This window comes from Sphaeramia orbicularis, chromosome 4, assembly GCF_902148855.1.
Source record: "Sphaeramia orbicularis chromosome 4, fSphaOr1.1, whole genome shotgun sequence".
Taxonomy (NCBI): domain Eukaryota; kingdom Metazoa; phylum Chordata; class Actinopteri; order Kurtiformes; family Apogonidae; genus Sphaeramia; species Sphaeramia orbicularis.
The window spans coordinates 15,687,630-15,711,604 of NC_043960.1; the positions used below are offsets into that span (position 1 = coordinate 15,687,630).

Below are 23,975 nucleotides of genomic sequence, written 5' to 3' on the forward strand. Positions count from 1 at the left end.
CTTCTTTCCTGTTCTCTGTCTCCAGTTGCACTTTTATGACATGCCTCAGCTTCCTTAGCAGAATAAAGCTTTGTTTTTTACTCATGTGAGACTTGGCACTTGACAAGAATTGACCACTGACAGTGGCTGAGAGGAGAGAGTGGACTTGAGGAGCAGTTTAGAGACGAGGAATCTGTCCAAATCTAAAATTATTGGCCCCACGTTATATATACTTACATATACTGTCATATATATACTTCTATAAATAAAGGTATAAGAGTGGAATGTATGAAGGAATGGGATTTAACCCAAGAAATATTCTTAAAGTAACTTCCAAATGATTTTTTTTCCTTCTCTACATTAAACATTTCCTAAGTGATTTACCACCATTTATTATAATAATATCCTCAGCATTTGGCATTTTTCTGTGCAAATCAGATATTTTCCTAAATAATTTATAGATTATGTGACACTCAGAGTAAATGCAAAGGTTGTCATACCAAAGCAGAGAAAACTGAAGAAAAAGTGACTTTTTCAGCAAAATGAACATAAAAATAAGCTTACTGGAAATATTTAAATGTATAAAATTAGTGGCTCAATCGTTACTAAACATTTTAGGTCAAATTATTTATGGATTATTATTTATGATATCAGCAACTGTTTAGGTCAGAGGTGTCAAACATGTGGCCCGGGGGCCAAAACTGGCCCGCCAAAGGGTCCAGTCTGGCCCCTAGGATGAATTTGTGAAATGCAAAAATTACACTGACTATAATAATAATCAAGGATGTTAAAATCATTTTAAGTCAATTCAATATAAAGTGGATCAGACTAATAAAATATTATCATAAAAACCTATAAATAATGAAAACTGCAAATTTTCCTCTTTGTTTTAGTAGAAAAAAAGTAAAATTAGAAAAAAAAAAAGTTACATTCCCAGACAATTCTTTTACAAAAAAATATGAATAACCTGAACAAATATGAACAATCTGAAATGTCTTAAGAGAAATATGTGGAATTTTATACAATATTCTGCCTGTTACTAAGTCTTTAAGTTGTGATGCACATGTATACATGATCATCTTAGGTGTAATATTGTAAACATTGCACTTTTTGTCTTAAGAATTTTCAGGTTGTTCATATTTGTTCATGTTATGTTCAAGTACGGTTCATAGGTGTAAACATTTTCATCATGGAATTTTACTTTTTTCACTCAAAAACATAGAGAAAACTTTGGAGTTGACATTATTTATAAGTTCTTATCCTATTATTTATATCATTTTACTGGTTCGGCCCACTTTAGATCATATTAGGCTGTATGTGGCCCCTGAACTGAAATGAGTTTGACACCTCTGGTTTAGGTCTTTGACGGTTAATATGAAGTAGATCATGTCATATAATTCACTACGTCCTAGGCAACATCATCAGAATTTATATGTAAAGTGTCATGAGATACATGTTGTTAGGATCTGGCACTATATAAATAAAATTTGATTAATTGACTGATTGATTGATCAGGAGGATGATGCAGGTGCTTGTGCATTATGTTTTAATTTAATTTACTGATGTTAATATATTTATTTTATTTTTACTGTTTCATTAAGTGAACATAAAAACAAGTGTCTGCAACTACTAGGTTTCCATAAGTTCATAACAAATTTAAAGGCAAAGGTGAGTTTTTCAGTGAAACATATGAACATAAAAATAAGTGTCTACCACCACTGCCATGTGTCAGACTTGACGTGGGTTTTGTTGGCGGCTCAGTTTTGCGGAAGACGATGGTGTTTCCACATTCACTATGGAGTCTCTGAACATTCAAATAAAACACATTTAATGCCAGTGAAAAACTGAAAAACTGCATTTTACTTGAATTATTTCAATGTATTGATAGGATTAGTCCTTCACAAGTTCTTAAACATTTTAGATCAGTAGATGCTTTTAGTCGCTGGCAGCTGTTTGGGTCCATTCATTGTTGATTTTATGTGCGCAGACATTTTATCTGGGGTGGACGGTTTATTTTACTTACTTATTTACTCACATGTTAGCCACGGAAGCACTGTTTTTAACCCTTTCATGCATGAGTTATGAGAACCTTAATCAAGATTTTTTCCCGAGTGTTTTTATTCCTCTTTAGGCACGACAAAAACAATGCCATTGAAATGTTTTTTTTTTTTGTGAACCTATTTTTCATGGAGTTGCAAAAATGTCCACTTAGCTGGACACCATGCATTTAATTTTTGAAGCAAAGAAACATGTATTTATTGACATACTGTGTGAAAACTATGAAATATTTTTTTTTAATGCCACTAATCTGATGTTTTGTCACATTTTAACATACTCTAATACGAGTTATTACTCACTTTATGAAGATAATATGCAAAAAAAACAAAAAAACAAAAAACTTTTTGCTAAAAAAAAAAACCTGTTAATTACAGTCTAATAACAACAAGCAACTGATTTACACTCAAACATGTTAGTGCAGATCAGGTTTACCAAGAACAGCAAAATTACAGTAATGGTATGAATGTCAGTATATGGGATGATCCACTGTGTTGGCTGATATGGAACTAAAACAATAAAATCCATGAATATACAAGAGAACAGCTGTAGAATAACTGTCCACTGTAGCGACCACTGTGCATGAAGGGGTTATTATGGAAACGAGCATTTATCTTTGTCTTTTTTAATTGTAATTTTCTTTTTAATCTAATTTCTTTTTAGCTATTTACACTTTGTATTTATTGTTGCTGTGGTTTTGACTGTTTCTGTAGAGCAGTGACCATATTTTGAATTTCTCCTTGGGGATTAGTATAGTAAATCAATCTATCTATCTATCTATCTATCTATCTATCTATCTATCTATCTATCTATCTATCTATCTATCTATCTATCTATCTATCTATCTATCTATCTATCTATCTATCTATCTATCTATCTATCTATCTATCTATCTATCTATCTATCTATCTATCTATCACATATCATTGTGTTTTTATCTTAGTATTTTATCTTTTTACTATGTTTTTATTGCTTTTATTTTACAGTACTACACTTTGGAAACCTTTGTGTTTGTTTAAATTTGTGCTTTATAAATAAAAATGGATTGGATTGATGTATAATAAAAAAGTAGTAGGAAAGAAATTCTCAATAGAAGAGAAAAACAAAATTTTGTAACTATATAAAGCTCTATATAGCAAAGTTAAACAAGGTTTCATGATTTCATCCCAGGTTGTATTCAGATCATGCTTGTTTGAACTCCTCATCCTGGTCTTTGATGCTGGTGCACTAATGCAAATCAGTGAGTTTGTCCAGCCTTCGTGTGTGTGTGTGTGTGTGTGTGTGTGTGTGTGTGTGTGTGTGTGAGACCGGGTAGCTCTATATTACAGTAGAAGAAGCAGATGAGGTGTTCGAAGATACTCCCTCAGCACCAGCAATTAATGATGACAATTTAAATTTTGATACGCCGTGCTTTGCAGAGGCAGCCGGGCCAGACGAGTTGAGGAAGTCACCTATCTAACAGATGCCACATGATATTAATGTACAGAGGCGCGTTGCTTCTAACCTGGCAGCCACGGGAAATCAATCACCACCAAGGCATTACTTTCGTTTGACAAATATGCTCTCACCGGCCAGGTAGCAAAGCTAATGGCCTCCAAAGTATTTCTGTCAAAGACACAGCTCCTATTAATTATTCAGTCACCTGTGCTCCTGCGCTGTGGTGCTACATTACAATATTTACAGTGCTACATGAGTCCGCTCTCCCACCGGCTTACAGTCACTGTAATGGTGAGCTGATTTTGCACGAGCCATAATTCCATCTGCTCCACTTCTACTAAGAGTGGAAGAGAGACAAGCTGCTTTTTCAGCGCTTATGGAGAAACGCGCCGGTCTCTGGAGGTGCAATGAGTCTAAACATGATTGAGCGTTGATGGAGTCTTTACATTGTGTTTACGCCATTAATGAGGCAGGTAGAGCCGTAACAGAGCGCGAGGTAATGAGGGCTTGTTTTAATGCTGCTGTAAATGTTAAATCACGTGTGGTTATCCATTACTACAGTAGAAAAACCAGGACTTGAGATAATCAGTTGTTATTTAAAAAGGAAACAAAATCATATTGTCCAGCTTAAAGCATTCCGAGCAGTGTTACACAATGAACACAATGGAGTCAAATCCAGCTGTTCCCAGACAACCACTACTGGCCACCGTGCTCTTTCAGACTTAAATCCCTCTTTTTTTTTTTTTTTTTTTTTTTTTTCAGTCAACAGAGGGGGAGCAGGGTGGTTGGATTACCATGAGGGGAAGAGGAGGGGTGATGATACGTTCAGGAGAATGTGAGAATGGTGGGAAAAAAGGCACTTACTAGTTAAAGATTTTTTTTTTTTCTATTTTTGTTCGTAAGCATTGAATTCTGACATTATCCTTTATAATAAATGCAAACAAAACAAAACAAAACAAAAAAAAACATGAAACACAGAGGTAGCTATAATAATGCAAAAATGGTTCCACAACACAGATAATTCCCTTTTATTTCTTTAAATGTTTTCATTCATTCATTTTGTGAACCATCCTTGAGAAGGTTCATGAGAATGCTGGAACTTTTCCCAGTTACCAACAGGTGATGGTGGACTACACCCTGGACACGCCAGTATTTCATCCCATAACTTGACATGTACAGATGAAGAACCATTCACTATCACATTCACAGCTACAGGCGATTTAGAGAATCCACACAGACATGGGGAGAACATGTTAAACTCCACACAGGAAGCCCCATCCCGGCCAATGCTGGATTCAAACCCGAACCAGGACCTCCCTGCTGTGATCCGACAATATGGTGCACTGCTTAAATACATTCATTTTCTGAATTCATTCATTTTCTGAACCCGCTTTATCCTCACTAGGGTCACGGGGGTCGCTTGGAGCCTATCCCAGCTACATAGGGGTGAAGGCGGGGTTCACCCTGGACAAGTCGCCAGTTCATCGCAGGGCTGAACATATAGAGACAAACAACCACTCTCACATTCACACCTATGGGCAATTTTAGATTAACCAATTAACCTATCAGTGCATGTGTTTGGATGGTGGGAGGAAGCCGGAGTACCCGGAGAGAACCCACGCAGACACGGGGAGAACATGCAAACTCCACACAGAAAGGTCCCACCAGACTGGTGTTGGAATCAAACCCAGGACCTTCTTGCTGTGAGGCACGAGTGCTAACCACTGCACCACCGTGTCGCCCCTGCTTAAATACAACAAATAGAATTTTTGTTTATTACAAAAACTGCCTTCAACAACTTCCAAACAAATGTTGTAAAATAGAACATTTATTTGCATAAAATGACAACTGAAATGAATAAAAAGTTTCTTCAGTAATGTTAAGAAAGCAGTTTAATTTGAGAAATAATTCATAAATCATTTGGTGGAATAACCCTGATTTTCAGTCACAGCTTTCATGTGTCTTGGCATCCTCTCCACCAGCCTTTCACATCGCTCTTGGCTGCTTTATACAAATCCTGGCACTAAAATGCAAGCAGCTCGGTTTTGTGTGATGGCTTTGTGGCCATCCATCTTCCTGTTGATTACATTCCAGGGGTTTTCAGTTGAGGCTGTGTTTTTATGATAGTTCAAATATTTGGGCGGAAATATATGGATGCCTAAGATGTGTGCACTGACTTAAACACAACTGGATTGAAAGTTTTGTCTTTCATTTTGTTCTGAGAGCCAGGTTATTAACCTTTACTTCTTTAAACTCTTCAAAATGCACCCACATGGTAAGTATTTCACTCTAAAATTTGGAGTTTTTGGATTTCTTACAGCCTTCATTAATCTGTAAATGTGACCCACAGGAGTTTGAAATGTGGCTGTGAGTGTTTGCATTCATTCATTCAACTACAAGTGCATTAGTGAGGTCAAGTATTCATGTTGGGAATGTGTCACAGACCAAGTGGTCAAACAAAGAACACAAGTAAAAAAAAACAGAAAAAGACAGAAACACAAAAAGAATTATGATTTCCAAATTACAAATGTGATCATAAACAGTTCCAGGTCATTTAATAGAGGTCAAAATAACATAACTAATGAGAATAACTCTAAAACTTCTGTTACTGGTGCAGCCCACTGAAGATCAAATTGTGGCCCCTGAACAAAAATGGGTTTAAACCACTGCTAAAGGCTGCTTACCTGGGAGCAAAACACTTATAGCAAAATAATTTTGAAAAATGTATAAATACAATGGGAAAGGTTCAACCAGGGGTGCATACAGCCCACAGGGCAAAACAGGCCCACCAAAGGGTCCAGTCTGGCCTGTGAGATGAATTTGTGAAATACAAAAAATACACTGAGGATATTAATCAAGGATGTCAAAATTATTTTAGTTCTGAGGTCATTTACAGACTCATCTGATCTCAACTGGATCAGACCAGTAAAATTATAACATAATAACCCATAAAAATGACAACTCCACATGTTTCTCTTGTTTTAGTGTAAAAAAGTAAAATTGCATCAAACTTTTTACATTTACAAACTATCTTTTCACACCAAAAATGCAAATAACCTGAAAAGATATGAACAACCTGCAATGTTTTAAGAGAAGTGTGCAATTTTAACAATATTGTTACTGTTACTAAATGTTTCGTGCCTCAGTATACCTGTATAACTGCAATCTGTAAGTTGCAATGCACATGTGTAAATGATCAGCTGAGGCATAATACTGTAAAAATTACACTTATTTTTCCAAAGAAATTTAAGGTTATTTGTGTTATTTACATTTTTAAGGTATAGTTTATTGATGTAAACATTTTCATGATTTTATTTTACTCTTTTGCACTAAAACAAAGCAAAACATTTGGAGTTGCCATTGTTTCTAAGTTACAAATATTTCAGTGTGATATTTCAGAATGTTTGTGGAAAAGCTCCTTCTGTAATAACTCACCTAAAAAAATGACATTTGTACTCTAAACACTCTAGGACGAAAAATATTTGCCTGCAACAATCATAGAATAGGCATGCGATTGTCTTGATTAATAAACACACTGTATTATTGACAGTGGCGGCTGCTCGTCTTTCAGAGAGGGGAAGCTCATTGTCGGCTTACATCAAAAAAAAAAAAAAAAAAAAAAGTCAAGTTATTTAAACATAAATTCGGCCTTCCGTTCCTTTTTAAGAACATGGTCGAATTGTACCAAGTAAACGAGAAAACGCTGAAATTATGTTAAATTCAAATAAGGAAGTACAATGAGTGTATTTTATTTACGGTGCAAGAAATGTACAAGTAATTTCGTGGTGGTTTCTCTCTCGATTTCACAGCAGAATGAGCGACGGTATTAAACTGAACTGTGTCAGTGAAGGAGTAGATCTCCAAGTAGCTGTCAATCAAACGGGATTCAGCCTTTCGACCGATCCTCCAATCAGCCCGTGGAAGCCTGGCGTCCAGCCCAGCCGGGCTCCGCCCACAGCTCTATTCACCCCCAGAGAGGCCCAGTGTCCGGGGGCGGGACAACATCGTGGCATTTATCCAATTACTGTCCAGTTTTGAGGCAATGAAAAAAACTGTTCCACTCAGTCCCACTGAAGTGCATGGACGCCGAGCATCTACGGGCAAATGCACTGAGCAGAGATCGTATGACAAAACAGCGCAACGGGAATGTATGAGAAGTGAACAACATTGCGTCCGTCGATTTGTGATAAAGCTGATTCTGAACGAACTCGTCTGTGAGATGAACGTCTTCTAACACATTTGTAGTCAATGAAATGTCAACACAACCGAACATATTTAACCATTTAATTTAAATAATTTTAGGGAAAGCCGGGCTTCCCTTGCAGTCTATGAGAAATCGCCACTGATTACACTGGGTTACAAAAAAATGTTTTTTGCAACTTGTCTAGGTTTTTTCAACTGAATTCGGAGCATTTTGCACCGCTAAATCCAAAAATGACACCTGTTTTTCTCAATCAGGTCAGATTTTTTTGCTAATTTGATTTTGAAAAATTTGATATTCCCACAAAATTGATTACATTTTGTGACTTTATCAGCTGATTTTTTACATAGTTCTCACCCAAAATAGGTTTTAAGAGAAAAAAAAATCATTTGATCACTTGATTCTTGTTAGGTACAATGGTGTATTCACCGCAGATGTAGCAGAATACGTCAGGCTTATTTTTTGCAAGATCTTCTAGTCGAAGCCATTTCATTCACCTGTAATATTAAAAAAAAAAAAACATTAATCATAAATTGGCAAAAGTAAAATCTTCAGAACTCATTTATTGCAAGAAATATGAAAGAATTTTGTGTCATATGATGTGAAAATGCCCATAAATGTAAGCAAAAATGTTAAAAAGCCAATATGTAGCATAGTTCAGATAGTTGACCTGATTGAGCAAAATTAATGTGATGTTTGGATTCGGCACACCAAAATGATCCTAAATCAGCTCAAGAAACTTCAACAGTAAATTTGTTGTTGACCAGTGTCATTGATCGTGGATTTGATCACACATCGAGGTGGAGCGTATGAGAAGCGTGAGTGTTGAAGAAAACCCTTTTCACCTACACTCCTTGAACGCGGCATCAACGTCTAACCGGGTCACGTGACAAACTCCGCTAAGAATGCAGTGACGTTGGAGAGTTCCGTCAGTGTAGCGGTGTCTGACAGCCAACCTACCCGGGCCAGCAGCTGCCTCGGCCGGCTGCGGTTCACGACTAGAGCCGGTCCAGGGCGGAGCGGTACGGAGCGAATAGTCGGAAAAAAAAAAAAAAAAAAAAAAAAGGGAAAAAAGACAAGAAAAACAGAAGGAAAAGGGACTGTTTGAAGCAAAGCAAGGTGAAGACTGATGACTTAGCCTGTTGTTTTTGTTTTTCTTTCAGGACTTGGGGGAAGATGTTTTTGCAGAGATTGCACCCATAGAAGAAAAAAGCGGATATTTACCTTTGCACATTTGTTTTGCACTGTCGCTTTTTTATGCGCTTTTGCCGTGCATCAGTGTGCGGAACATCGTGAAGGACCAGGCGGACTATTGCTGCTCTGCTGCCGCTGGTCTCCGGTCCTTCCAGCGGATAAAACGTGCAGTGGACCCTGCTGTTTTTTTTTTTGTTTTTGTTTTTGTTTTCCTTCTTCTTCTTTTATTGCTTCATTAAACCAGCTTACAGTGATAAACTTGCAAAAAAAAAAAAAAAAAAAAAAAAAAATTGAAGGGAAAAAAAATAAGTAGTGGAAAAGAAAGGAGAGAGAGAGAGGTGTATAACGGACACAAGGAGCAGGAGAGGGAGGAGAGGAAGAGGAGGAGGAGGAGAACCAAAAAAACCTGCAGGTTTGTTCAGCCTGTGGGGATGAAGACGATGAGGGACGTAACGCATCCAGTGTGTCACACAGATTAGACAAGAGGGATCATCCTAGGGGGAGCAGGAGCATCACCAGGCTGCAGACCGGGGGGTGTTTTCATAGGAGGCTGGTGATGGCGGGTGAAGGCACCGGGGTCCACACACTCCGTCAGCCCACCGCAGCATCAGCATCAGCACCAGTAGCAGCATGAGGAGGAGGAGGTACGCAGCACTGCACGTCTCCTAAGTCCTCCACATCCTCATTATTCATTTAGCCTCTTCCCCGCCCTCCTTTTCCCTCCATTAGGCTACATCCCAGCCATCCACCCTTTTTCCTTTTCCTGGCTGCCTTCAATAGCATCCATCTACCCATCAATCAATTCACCCTGCCCTTTCTGTCAGTGCTTCTCCTTTCCACCAGGCAAACTTTGGACTCCCCTTAAAATGTTGCAGTGACACCCAGGGGTCCTTTCACAACACAAATCTAAGTGTTCTTATTAATCGTTTTTATTTCCTATCATCAGTAATCGCTGCTTTTCCGTCTCCACCTGAGTTGACGTACTCCCATCAAATGTCCGGTCTGTACAGAATCAAGTTTAGGAAACCCCTCCTTGGACCTGCCAAGAGAGAGAGAGAGAGAGAGAGAGAGAGAGGGGCCAGGGAGTTTCCATTGATCCAGTTCAATTAACAGGGTTTTTATCCACTTCATCACATCCAGCTGCCTGAGCTATTTGGCACTTGAAGCCTGTGCATGCTGGGAGATTGTGCTAACTGCTCAGAAAGACGTTGAAAACATAAAATAAAATAACATTATTAAGGCCGTCTGGGTTTTCGCTCCTCTCGTGAGTCTATGAAACTTTAATAGGGTCTAATTTCCAAAGCATTTCATAATTTATTGCTGTGTTGATGTACGTGCGAACCCTCTGAAAAAGAGTCAAAGAGAATACGGTCACGCTTTATTAACGAAGTAAAAAAAAAAAAAAAAGAAATACTGCCAGGATTCAATTTGGTGTAAAAAAAAAAAAAAAAAAAAAAAAGTTGGCTGTTCGACAATGAGTAGGAGCGGATAATGCTCTCACCGGGTGGAGAAAAATCACTGTCATATAATATTTACTACAGCTACATTAGCTCATAGCTGCCAAAGCCTTTATTTCCCAAAGGTCTCTTGTATTTTTGAGTTCAGCTTTAAGAGGCAGCTGAATCCTTTTTTGCTCACAGCTTTTGTCCAGGACGGATGTGGAGACTTTCTACCATGAGTAGTTCTGAAGGGTCAGTTTGCAGAAATATTTACAAAAAAAAAACTATCACCAATTTCACCTCCCATCAAAATACGGTGTGTTTTCGATGTGTTTGAAGCAGTACAGAAAATCTAACAACACCCTGTGCAGAAACAATGGCCTTTTTTATTTAGTCATAGGAACTGTTTATGGATCCAAACCGGCCGTCTTGTATGACAGGCAGCTTCAGTGGCCTGGCCCAGATCTGACTCGCCTCCAGTGATGGGGGGGTTAAACAACACAGCTGGTCATCCGGTGTCACTCATCTGCTCTGCAAGACTTAGAGAGAACGCAACTCAACCTCCCAGCGGACTTACCCTAGTTGAGCCAGATATACACCAAACAATATTTTTAAAAGGTCACTCGCCCTCCTGCCATTTTATTTCCTCACATATGGACAGTTTTTTTCATTTATGGGGTGAGTAGTTTGGATGAAAACCGTTTGTAATTTTATGTTTAAAATGTAATTTGCAACGTAATGCTTTTAAAAACAGCATTTTCCATTTAGAAATGTTGTGTTTTTGGTTGTAAATTCCGTAGATCTTTCAAAAACATTGCAAATACACCTTACTATAGAAAATGTATAGTTTAAGAGTGAACTCCACATTTAGTGTTTTGTAGAGAGAAGTGAATAATTCAACTTCTTATTGTCGTAAACGGTGACTTACAGCTGTGTACGAAAAGATTCTCGCTCATATATAAGAACAGCAATCCCATGCATGCGTCACTGTGTCGTAGCAAATGCAAACGTGCGAGATTTGTCCCTGTAAAGTAAAATATGGAGTATTGAGTTTGATAAAAATGACGAAATGTGTAGTTTAGAGCTGTCAGTTGAGTTCGATCTGTCAATTGAGTCTGTATTGAGTTTGATAAAATGATGAATGTGTAGTTTAGAGCTTTCAAAAATACAGCAAATACATCTTACTATAGAAATTATAGTTTAAGAGTTAACTCTGCATTTAGTGTTTTGCGGAGAAAAGTGAATAATTCAACTTTTTATTGTCATAAACATCATGTAACTTAAATAGATGGTGACTTACAGCTGTATACAAACAGATTCATGCTCAAATATAAGAACATCAATCCCATACATGCGTCATTGTGTTGTAGCAAATACAAATGTGCAAGATTTGTCCCTGAAAAGTAAAATATAGAGTACTGAGTTTGATAAAATGATGAAATGTGTAGTTTAGATCTTTCAAAAATATAGCAAATACATCTTACTATAGAAAATATATAGTTTAACAGTGAACTCTGCATTTAGTGTTTTGCAGAGAAAAGTGAATAATTCAACTTATTATTGTCATAAACATCATGTAACTTATAAAGACAATGACTTACAGCTGTATACGAATAGATTCATGTTCATATATAAGAACAGCAATCCCATTCATGCGTCATTGTGTTGTAGCAAATGCAAATGTGCAAGATTTGTCCCTGAAAAGTAAAATATAGACTATTGAGATTGATAAAATGTGTAGTTTAGATCTTTCAAAAATATGGCAAATACATTTTACTGCAGAAAATGTATAGTTTAAGAGTGAACTCTGCATTTAATGTTTTGCAGAGAAAAGTAAATAATTCAACATTTCATTGTCAGAAACGGTGACTTACAGCTGTCTACAAACAGATTCATGCTCATATATTTGAACAGCAATCCCATTCATGCGTCATTGTGTCATAGCAAATGCAAATGTGCAAGACTTGTCCCTGAAAAGTAAAATATAGACTATTGAGATTGCTAAAATGTATAGTTTAGATCTTTCAAAAATATGCTAATACATCTTACTATAGAAAATGTATAGTATAAGAGTGAAACATTTAGTGTTTTGCAGAGAAAAGTGAATAATTAAACTTTTTATTATCATAAACATCATGTAACTTAAGTAGACGATGACTTACAGCTGTCTACACACAGATTCATGCTCAAATATAAGAACAGCAATCCCATGCATGTGTCATTGTGTCGTAGCAAATGCAAATGTGCAAGATTTGACCCTGTAAAGTAAAATATAGAGTACTGAGTTTGATATGGTCATTAAAAAACTAATTACAGCAGAATATCAATAATGCACATGACATGTTTGTTGCAGAATAAATCAGGATTTTGGGGTTGATTTACTGTATCACTTTTGCTGTGCTTCATATGTTTTTTCCTTACTTCTTTGAAAGCAGCATGAAAATGACTGCATGCAATTACATTCGAATTATTTATACACTTTGTTGCATATCTCATTACATTGAAGACAGTTTCATGTTTTGACGAAGCATTAACATAAAAGAATATAATGAAAATCCATAATGCATTTCCATACTGTGAGAACACGGTTAAACAACTGGCGCTGGTAGAGAAGGACTAAAGGATGAGGGAGAGGAAGAGCAACAACACTGCCCCCACCTCTGTTTCACTTTCAGTCGATGTGTTCTCTTCACTGCAATCAAACGGTAAACAACAGTCGCAAAATGACAGGTTGTTGAGGAGAAGTGCAACTGAACAAGGTGAGGAAAGTGACCAAGACGAGGAGAGTTTAGGATAAGACCACAACAGTGCAGAGAGGGGGGGGTGGAATGGATCTTCTGTTTGAGTATTTGCTCTCAGTGAAGCTCAATACTGAATTCACTAGAAATTTACCGCAGCTCCAGCCCAGTATGACCCCAATAGAACAAAAGCACAGCATGAAGTTCTTCAAACTCATGGCTGTGCAGAGACAGGCACCAAGGAGGAAAAGTAGTTCAAGTTTTCTTGCTAACACAAGCAAAACAGTAAGAAAGAGATGCTTCGAGAGATCTGACAGGGAGAGGGAGAGATTGAAGATAAAGCTGTTTCTGGAGACGAGGACATTCCTTGAGAACTGGCTTCTGTTTTTAGCTCCCACTGGACTGTTAACAATCGGACGGAGAGCCAGGCCAGAGCCGCAAATTAACCAGACACAAAACAGTGGGCGCTTCCTGTCTGCAAACACTGGCAGGCGCTGGCTGGATTCAGTCATTCATCAAAAACTGTATTCTTGCCAGATTTCCATATAGATTAGCTCAGGATCCATTCAAGGTTGATAAAATACAATTGATAGTAAACTAAGAAAAAAAAGTATTAACCCTTTCATGCACAGTGGTCACTCCAGTGGACAGCTATTCTCCAGCTGTTCTCTTGTACAGGGTGGGGAAGCAAAATTTACAATATTTTGAGGCAGGGATTGAAAGACAGTGTATGACCAATTAGTTTATTGAAAGTCATGAGAATTTATTTGCCACAAGAAAATTGACATAATAGAAAATGTTTTTATTCTATGTGTCCTCCTTCTTTCTCAATAACTGCCTTCACACGCTTCCTGAAACTTGCGCAAGTGTTCCTCAAATATTGGGGTGACAACTTCTCCCATTCTTCTTTAATAATATCTTCCTGACTTTCTCGTAATAGTTTTGCTCATAGTCATTCTCTTCTTTACATTATAAACAGTCTTTATGGACACTCCAACTATTTTTGAAATCTCCTTTGGTGTGACGAGTGCATTCAGCAAATCACACACTCTTTGACGTTTGCTTTCCTGATTACTCATATGGGCAAAAGTTTCTGAAACGGTATGGATAATAGTGTTAGTTATGATTATGACATCAATATATGTTTGGTTTCAAAACAATTGATGTAGTGCCTGCTGAGAAAAAACAACTAAATGTTCATTGTAAATTTTGCTTCCCCACCCTGTATATTCATGGGTTTTGTTGTTTTATTTCCCTATCATCCAACACAGTGGACGCTTATGCATCATCACAAACACTACAATTCGTACCTTTACTGTAACTTTGCTGTTTTTGATAAACCTGATCGGCACTAACATGTTTTAGTGTGAATCAATTGCTAATTGCTACTAGACTGTAATTAACAGCGTTTTTTTTTTTTTTTTTTGCACAAAAAGGTTTTGGTTTTTGCATATTATCTCTATGAATTGAGTAAGAATTAGTATTAGAGTACGTTAAAATGTGACAAAATGGCATTAGCAGCATTTAAAAATGTTTTTATTTCAGTTTTCACACTGTATATCACTTTCTGATGATGGGTTTTAAATACATTTTTCTTTGCTTCAAAAATTAAACACATGGTATCCAGCTGAGTGGACATTTTTGTAACTTCATGAAAAATAGGGTCATAAAAAATTTCAATTGCGTTGTTTTTTTTCAAGCCTAAAGAGCAAAAAAAAAAATTACCCGGGGGAAAAAAAAAATATTGACTAAGGTTCTCAGAATTAATGCATGAAAGGGTTAATATAGGACATTTCTAGAATAAAGATTGCACAGTATTTTAGAGGATTCATGAAAATCTTAAAAAACAGACAAAACACAGGTTGAACAAATAAACCATAAACACAGTAATCAAACAATATAAAAATTGTGAGGGACTAAGACAATAAACTCTAACAGTGATGTAATTAAAGTGTAACAAAGAACAGTTAGTGCCATGTAGACCAGTGACAGCCGAATGTTTACTCAAAACATTTTTCTGTCAACTGGAGACTGATATAACCTTTTTGGCAGAAGTGAAAATGTGGGCAAGTTCTGTAGAGCAAGGGAATTAAAAGAGAAAAAAATAACCTGTGGCTGCTGGCTCTGTAATTTTCTGTAAACACGAAGGCCTTTTTCATGTTTTTCTCATACTGTGTGACATAAAATTTCTTCCTAAAGTGGAGCTGCAAGTGCGTAATAGAGAAATAAGTGATACATGATAACTTGGAAGCACTAACTGAAGCACTGGAATATGTGCTCTATTCACTTTTCAAGTAAAAAGGCATCTCTACCAATCTGTAAAGTGCATTAGAAATAGAAAAAATAACCCCAAATATGAATATTCCACTGTTATGGCTCTGCAAAATTAACCAGCAAAATACATTAGAGATCAAATGAAACCCTAGAACACAGGTGTCAAACATGCGGCCCGGGGACCAAAACCGGCCCGCCGAAGGGTCCAGTCTGGCCCCTAAGATGAATTTGTGAAATGCAAAAATTACACTTACTATAATAATAACACTGGGTTACAAAAAAATGTTTTTTGCAAGTTGTCTAGGTTTTTTCAACTGAATTCGGACCATTTTGCACCGCTAAATCCAAAAATGACATCTGTTTTTCTCAATCAGGTCAGGTTTTTTTTGCTAATTTGATTTTGAAAAATTTGATCTTCTCACAAAATTGATTACATTTTTGTGACTTTATCAGTTGATTTTTTATATAGTTCTCACCCAAAATAGGTTTTAAGAGAAAAAAAAAATCATTTTCTAACAGGATTCCTGTTAGGTATAATGGTGTATTCACCGCAGATGTAGCAGAATACGTCAGGCTTATTTTTGCAAGATCTTCTAGTCGAAGCCATTTCATTCACCTGTAATATTAAAAAAAAAACATTAATCATAAATTGGCAAAAGTAAAATCTTCAGAACTCGTTTATTGCAAGAAATATGAAAGAATTTTGTATCATATGATGTGAAAATGCCCATAAATGTAAGCAAAAATGTTAAAAAGCCAATATGTAGCATAGTTCAGAAAGTTGACCTGACTGAGCAAAATTAATGTGATTTTTTGGATTCAGCACACCAAAATTATCCGAAATCAGCTCAAAAAACTTAAACAATAAATTTGTTGTAAACCAGTGTAATCAAGGATGTTAAAATCATTTTAGGTCAATTCAATATAAAGTGGATCAGAATAGTAAAATATTATCATAAAAACCTATAAATAATGAAAACTGCAAATTTTCCTCTTTGTTTTAGTAGAAAAAAGTAAAATTAGAAAAGAAAAGTTACATTCACAGACTATGATTTTACAAAAAAATATGAATAACCTGAACAAATATGAACAATCTGAAATGTCTTAAGAGAAATATGTGGAATTTTATACAATATTCTGCCTGTTACTAAGTCTGTAAGTTGTGATGCACATGTATACATGATCAACTTAGGTGTAATATTGTAAACATTGCACTTTTTGTCTTAAGAATTTTCAGGTTCATATTTGTTCATGTTATGTTCAAGTACGGTTCATAGGTGTAAACATTTTCATCATGGAATTTTACTTTTTTCACATAAAAACATAGAGAAAACTTTGGAGTTGACATTATTTATGAGTTCTTATCCTATTATTTCAGCCCACTTTCGATCATATTAGGCTGTATGTGACCCCTGAACTGAAATGAATTTGACACCTCTGCCCTAGAAGCTGTTGTCCTCCACCAGGAACAACATTCCAGATTTATATATTATGTCTAGTGGCATTCATCCTTTTTTACACTGAAGTAACAATACCTCAATAGCTCACTACTTTAACATAAAAATCATAAATGTAATGGTTGAATGTGGATGGCTGCTTGGAGGCAGTGTTATTAGACAAAAAAAAAAAAAAAAAAGGAAACCTCAGTCAGCCATATAATCAGCCGGGCCTGTTTCAATAAAGCTGAATTTAACCTCTAACTTCAGTGAGCAGCCACTTCACACAGCTTACAAATGGGAGCTGTATTTTTCCCGAGGAAAATGTGTCACTGTCGCAAAGTGCACTGTTTTACTGAATGAAGGTCATATCCTCATCGGCATAAGCAAGGGTTGTTTTGCATGCATTGCACGCATTGTTAGACTTAGTTTCAGCCCTTAAACTAGCTGTTTATGTAGATGTAGACACAAAGAAAAGTGGAGATAATGGTGTGCATACTACTCTGTGGAGGATTTACCTCTTATTATTGTATTTTACCTCTATTCGGTGACAGGTACAACAGTAAAATGCATGCCTGGTATGTCACCGCTGTGTCAGTTCCCCAGTCTTCGTTCTGATTATTGACCGCTGCAGATTCGCAGGGGCTTTAATTAGTGCTAGTGTAACTAATTGGCTTGCATAGATGTGACATTGATGGGAGGCAAGAAAATGAATTAATGAGGAAAGGCATTGGCAGATCAAATGGAACTGCTAAAAAGTAAAAATGGATGTCTGATCTCCCAGCGAAACTGGCATTTACATCAATAACACACGTACAAATAAATAAATAAATAAAGCCACGCAGCACAATCTCTGTGTGAGAGTGTGGGTGGGTGGTTGTGGGCTTGTGTGGGTATCCGGTATGTGTGTTTGTCTTCATGCATGTGTGTATACATGAGCCTCTGTGGGTGTGCACACTTCATCAGTGCTCATGTAACTGGATGTTCATTTAGTTGACAGCAAAAATCTCTCAAGCGCTGGATATGCTCTGATGTAAAGTATGTTAACCTTTAAAACAAAGCCAGCCCTGGCCCCTCTCATTCTCTTGTAATTGCTATGCCGGGTAAGCATACTTGCCTGAAAAGGTTATCGTGTTCCTTGCCAGTTGTCATGATGAATGAGCAAACAAAGCAGGAAATGAAAATTGGAAGTTTAGAAAATCTGCCTCACACTAAGCCAGCGTGTAGCATTAAAAATAATCCCCACTTGCTATCTCGACATATCTTCAAATTATTAAAAAGCAAACAAACAAATAAACATCGAGAAAGCCAGGACACACAGTCAGTGAATTAACAAACAAAGAAAAGAAGGGTAGATTGAAGATTTTCCCTGCTGCTACATAAATATTCAAGAGTCTACTACAACCTGCAAGTTTCACCTGCTATATTCTGCTTTCTCTGGTGTGTGTGTGAGTAGTGTGTGTGTGTGTGTGCATAAAGTCACGTGTGATGAGTGAGTCTATGCATACTGAGCACTGAGTTTATTCATGATTACATCTTATATGCATACATTTTTTTGTTTCTGCACAAAAAAAATATTGCATGTACAGTATTCAGTTATATTTGCATTTTTTTGTTTTGTAAGTTTGCCTTAGTGAGTTATTGAATCAGTGTGCACATACATGATCGCCTTTGCACTTCCTCTGGTGAACATCTCCCTGTGGGCAGCAGATGCAACCATTCACATCACATTTTCATTGCTGCATGTTTCCTCTCCGTGCATTTATGTTATGTTTGTTCTGTCCTATGTTCCGTATTTATGCATGTTTGTGCTAGAAGATCGAGTACCCAGGGTGGACTCCAGTAAACTATAAGCAGCGTTGATAAGCCGAAAGTGGAAGGGGGAATGGTGGGTGAATGCTGTTATCGCCTGGGGCTGACTCAGGCTTCGGAACCGGTACTTGCTGGACCCTGAAAACTCATTTTGACAGATGTATCTCCTCCCAAGCTGTCGACACACAGTGGGGGGCTGATGACACCCGTTTGCCAAAGCAGCTCAGAGTAGTGTTAGCTGGCAACACGTTGAGCAAACCTGCAATTTATACTTCTGCCCCAGGCATTAAGATGCATAATGGCTTGCAAGAAGCATCCCCCCAGCTTACTATGCTGGGTACTAGTCATCCAACTGAAAGTTCTACAGATATGTTTCAGCCTTTCCTACTTTTAGGGCTGAAGTCTAATATGAGTCTGGAGTGATCTGGGAAATGTATGCACTTTGAGGAAATGTGCTTGTTTAGTTGTGTTTAATGCAATATCTACTGAGAAAATGAGTGCTATGCCATTTTCAGCAACTAAGCACACATCCTGATGTGCCTTTTTGACCGTGCAGATGCTCAGTGTGCACAGTCATTCTTTCCAGCAGCGATCTCCCCCCGCCTCTGATGTGCTTGCAACAGTACTCACTAAATCTCCCATTTTCCTCCGTCAGAAAGCCACTGAGTCTACTGTGCTCTGTGTCCCTGTCCAATCAAAGATGCTACAAGGCTGTCATATTGATTCAACATCTCCTTCCCAAAATGTTAAGTCAGCTTACCAAAAGAACCATTTACCATAGTTGGCACTGTATCCACAGAAGGCTCTAATTGAGGCTTTTGCATCTGGAAGAAATTAATTCTGAATTACTCTGAGTGTGTCAAAACAAACCATAAATAAAATGATTAAGAAATATGCTCATTTTTCTCCACAAGTAGGATAAAAAATACATCTACAACAGAAACAATTGACATATGGCTGCAAGCCAGTGAAGGAGGAGCTGTTTTCTGGATCTCAGCCAATATTGTTTTCTGTTTCTTTTTTCTCTTTTCAGATCAGAGAGACCAAACAAAGAAGACCTGACCCCTATCATATCCTGAAGGAGATGAGACATAGAGCATGACCCAGTGTTTGTCTGCAGTGCCAAAGAGCCAGAGAGAAGACTCCATGGCCAGAGTATCATCACCTTCCTAGCTCCTACAGGAGCCCTTTGAACCCTGCTCCAGGGACTTGTACGTTCCACCGATTCCACGAGGAGGTTCACTCCAATCCATCTGCCAGCTCAGATAACCCTCTGACTGTTGGCAACCACATGTTTGAGGTGACTATATGTGACCACAGCCGCCGCCCATTTTCGAGCAGCAGCTGCAGCAGCCTCCTGCGACCTCGATCTGCACCATGCAGTGGAGACGGCGGCACTGCTGTCCCATCAAGATGACCTGGACCGTCAAGCGTTCGCTCTTTCGGACCCATGTGGCTGGCCTTCTCTCACTGGCGCTGCTCTTTACTTTCTTCTTGTTTTTCAGTCATCAGGACTGGCTGCCTGGACGCACCGGACCCCGGGAAAACCCCCTGGCTTATACTGTCAGGGGCTTCCGTAGCCCAAAGGGAGAAGTCAACCAGAGCAGCTCCCTGAGGAGTCTGTGGAGGGAGACTGGGTATGTGGCACCAAAGCCTCTGCTGAATCTCAGCTCTCAGCAGGCGGAAGGGGCAGCCAGCGAGGCAGGAGGAGGAGGAGGAGGAGCAGGGGCAGCGGGAGGAGGAGCCAGGATGGGTGTCATGGGTCTTGGGGACTCTATGAGCGCTAACAACAGTTTACAAAAGGAGATGGGTGTGGGAGGTAAGCTTAGTGCTCAACCTTACCGCTATATCCTTAATGAGCCCTACAAGTGCAGGGACAGTACCCCCTTCCTCATCCTCCTCATTGCTGCTGAACCGGCTCAGGCTGATGCTCGAAACGCCATCCGGCAGACGTGGGGTAATGAAAGCGTAGCGATGGGCCTGGGGTTTGTCCGTCTTTTCCTGCTCGGCACAGGAAAGAGTTCAGACACCTACCTTCAGAGCAGCATAGAAGAGGAGAGTCGCATTTATCATGACATTATCCAACAGGACTATCAGGACACTTATTACAATCTGACCATCAAAACCCTGATGGGCATGAACTGGGTGGCCACCTACTGCCCACATGCCGTATATGTGATGAAGACAGACAGCGACATGTTTGTCAACACCGAGTATCTAATTCAAAAGCTGCTCAAGCCCGAGCTGCCTCCAAAGCAGAGATACTTCACAGGCTACCTAATGAGGGGCTACGCACCAAACCGAAACAAGGACAGTAAGTGGTACATGCCTCCAGAGCTGTACCCGAGTGAGCGCTACCCGATATTCTGCTCAGGCACAGGGTACGTGTTCTCAGGGGACATGGCCGAGCTGATCTACCAGGCCTCTCTCAGCATACGCAGGCTGCACCTGGAAGACGTTTACGTAGGGATATGCCTGGCAAAGCTGCGCATCGACCCGGCGCCACCGCCCAATGAGTTCCTTTTCAACCACTGGCGGGTTTCTTACTCCAGCTGCAAGTACAGCCACCTGATCACGTCACATCAGTTCCAACCCAGTGAACTCATCAAGTACTGGAACCACTTGCAGATCAACAAGCACAATGCCTGTATCAACATGGCCAAAGAAAAGAATGGCAGGTACAGACACAGGAAGTTTCACGGAGAGAGACCCCCATGATGCATCCTGAGATTAGTACCTGCCTCAGAATAAAGGGAGAGACGAGGCTAAGGTAACTACAGCCGGAGGATGAGATGTTGAACTCGACACTATACACTATAATGGGGAAAAGCACATTGTTTTTGGTATTGTGTACAGTTGATGATCCAAACTATTTTTTTAATTTGAGAAAAATGTTAAGTATTGTAAACTTGTTGAGCTATTTACAAAAAGGAGAGTGGATAAAATATATGTGTGATTTTGAAGCATGCACAAAATGTGCTGCAGTTCAGGTGTGTTGATTATGAGAATCTGGATGCCAGTGGAAAGCTAATGTGAGGGTTCTTCTCTTTAAGGGTAGTACAGTAAGCCGCACTATACAAATGTAAAAAAAAAAAAAAAAAAAAAAAAAAAAAGACACAAATGTGTTTACACAGACAAAGGGAAATGTACATGTATTATGTTGAAAGTTACACTACCTAAATATAAATGAAAGTAACTGACTTTGACCAATTATGCTGCCCTCTTTCTCAATGTTTACTTTACAGATTTATCAAAGAACACAAATCTACAAAGAAGGTTTATCTGTCATATTCTGTATTTTATTTAAAAAATAAATCATTACATGGAAGCACTCAGAATCACATCAGAGATGACTGAGATTGTATTTTTTAAAGCTTTACATTGAGTATGACTGCCCTTGAGCAAATGTGCAATGAATCAATTAACAATTAAATGTACTGAATTCAGTTTACTTGTAGTTGTGTGTGTGCTTTATGTGGGAGATCCCTGTGAGTCTTAACCCATACAGACCCAAACATCCACCACCGACCAAAACCATCTACTGATCTAAACTGTTTAATACCTGTTGATCCACTAATCCTATCAATACATGCAAATATTTGGTGTAAAATACAGTTGGTCATCTTTTCATGGTCATCAGATATGACCCATTTGGACGTTCAGAGGCTCCGTAGTGAACGCTCCGTAGTGAAACACTGTCATCTTCAACATTGATTCACTAGTAAAATCCATGGAGTTTAATAAATGACAGTGGATGTACACACTGGTTTTATGTTCAGTTAATGATACATTTTACAGGAAAAAGTCACGTTTTCTTCAGATTTCTCTGTTTTTGATGTAATAACACTCAACTTTAATATGAGCTTTAATGAATATCTGCATGTCCAGTGAATTAAATATAGGAAAATACCCGATTTATATTAAAAATGCAAAAATACAGAGCATTGTATTAGAATAAATGGTAATAAATCAGTTAAGGTAAAAAAAAAAAAAAAAAAAACATTGAGAAAAATTCATTTGGGAACTGACACAATAGTAGCTATGGGTCAATTATGCACAAGGTTTGGTTTTTTGCATTAAAGGCAGTGCAAGCTACAGTATATTAATAAATAGGGTCATGACCACCCTATTCAGTTAACATTACAGTTTTATTGACTTACACTAGGTTTGTATCATGCAACTTAATAAGCATAGTTTAATCACATTACAAAGTATGTTTTTTTCATTATTCAGTTGATCTCATGTTTATTATTTTGCTTATTCCTGACATTAAATGTTAGAAATGATTCTATTATTGTTCATTTTTCATTTATTTTGAATGATACTTCTTAAAAGACACATCTCTCCTTCCTTTTTTTTTCTAATTCGCTCCTCTTGTCTGCAATCTTATCCATTCTTATCCAAAAATTATTCCTAAAAACATTACATGTGCAAGCCAGGCAAACACTGTGGACTGATTTAAAGGTAGGGCTGCATTCAGTGGACCCTTGAGAAACAACTCCCAAATAGAAAATTAAAACCATTCAGAACATTTAAGGTTGGGAAACAATGTGAAGACAAGCAATCTCAAGGCTGCATGAGAAATGAATTAAACATTGAACTCTTAAGTGTCCCTGGGGAATGTAAAATATTCTGCAGCAAAACACCTCAGTTTAGATTTTAATTAAAAATGAATGCATATGATTCTGAAAGGCTGCCAGTGTTTCTCCAGATGGAACTGAACTTTCAGCCTGTGTGAGTAGTGTGTATTTGTCGGTGTGTGCGTGTTGAGGTGGCAGTAGCAGGCAATAAATAAACTACACACTCCATTGCACAGGGCCACCAACAAAAAAGAGCATATATAATTGGGTGATGAGTTGAAATAGCCCATATCAGATTAAGGTAATCTAATTAAACTAATGGAGAGTGGGGGCTTCTGCACTTTATCCTCAGACTTCACTGCACATCTATCTGTCAGTCTCATTTTAATCAGCTATACGTACGAGTGATCCTGTTTGGGAGGCGGTGAAATGGGTAGAGTTCGCACAACGATACATTTTAAGCCGCTAATCACTACATAGAAGCATATTAACAGGAGAGGGGGTTCAAAGGTGAGCACATTGAAGGTGGAGAAGATCAAGATACTCGTCGCAGATAAACAGATCCCTGGAGAGGAATTATTGGATGTGTTGCCAGCAGTGTTGTGTAAGTTATTTCCAAACTGTAATACATTACAGATGACTTGTTACTGGGGATGCAGCGATACCATTTTTTTCCAGACCAAGTACAAGTACAAGCACTTACATTTGAGTACTTGCCAATACCAAGTACTGCTATGAGTACTTATTAATACCATTCCACTTCTTAGTTCCTTTTGTAACTGTGCTTTATTGTCGTTGTCATTAGTCTGACTGGAACAAAGTGATGCTAC

At 38.1% G+C, this 23,975-nt stretch overlaps 1 protein-coding gene across 3 annotated transcripts; it reads left to right on the top strand.

Annotated features, from left to right (window-relative positions):
• The first annotated feature begins 9,153 nt into the window (after window positions 1-9,153).
• Window positions 9,154-22,011, top strand: b3galt2 (UDP-Gal:betaGlcNAc beta 1,3-galactosyltransferase, polypeptide 2). 3 transcript variants are annotated; one of them, XM_030131958.1, is made up of 2 exons: window positions 9,154-9,510; window positions 19,599-22,011. In XM_030131958.1, exon 2 carries the CDS (start codon window positions 19,943-19,945, stop codon window positions 21,281-21,283), a length of 1,341 nt encoding a protein of 446 aa, XP_029987818.1. In that variant the 5' UTR covers window positions 9,154-9,510; window positions 19,599-19,942; the 3' UTR covers window positions 21,284-22,011. The 3 variants fall into 3 exon arrangements, with proteins under 3 accessions (XP_029987818.1, XP_029987819.1, XP_029987820.1); XM_030131959.1 differs by lacking the exon at window positions 9,154-9,510 and adding an exon at window positions 9,883-10,983; XM_030131960.1 differs by lacking the exon at window positions 9,154-9,510 and adding an exon at window positions 9,883-10,923.
• The last annotated feature ends 1,964 nt before the right edge of the window (window positions 22,012-23,975 follow it).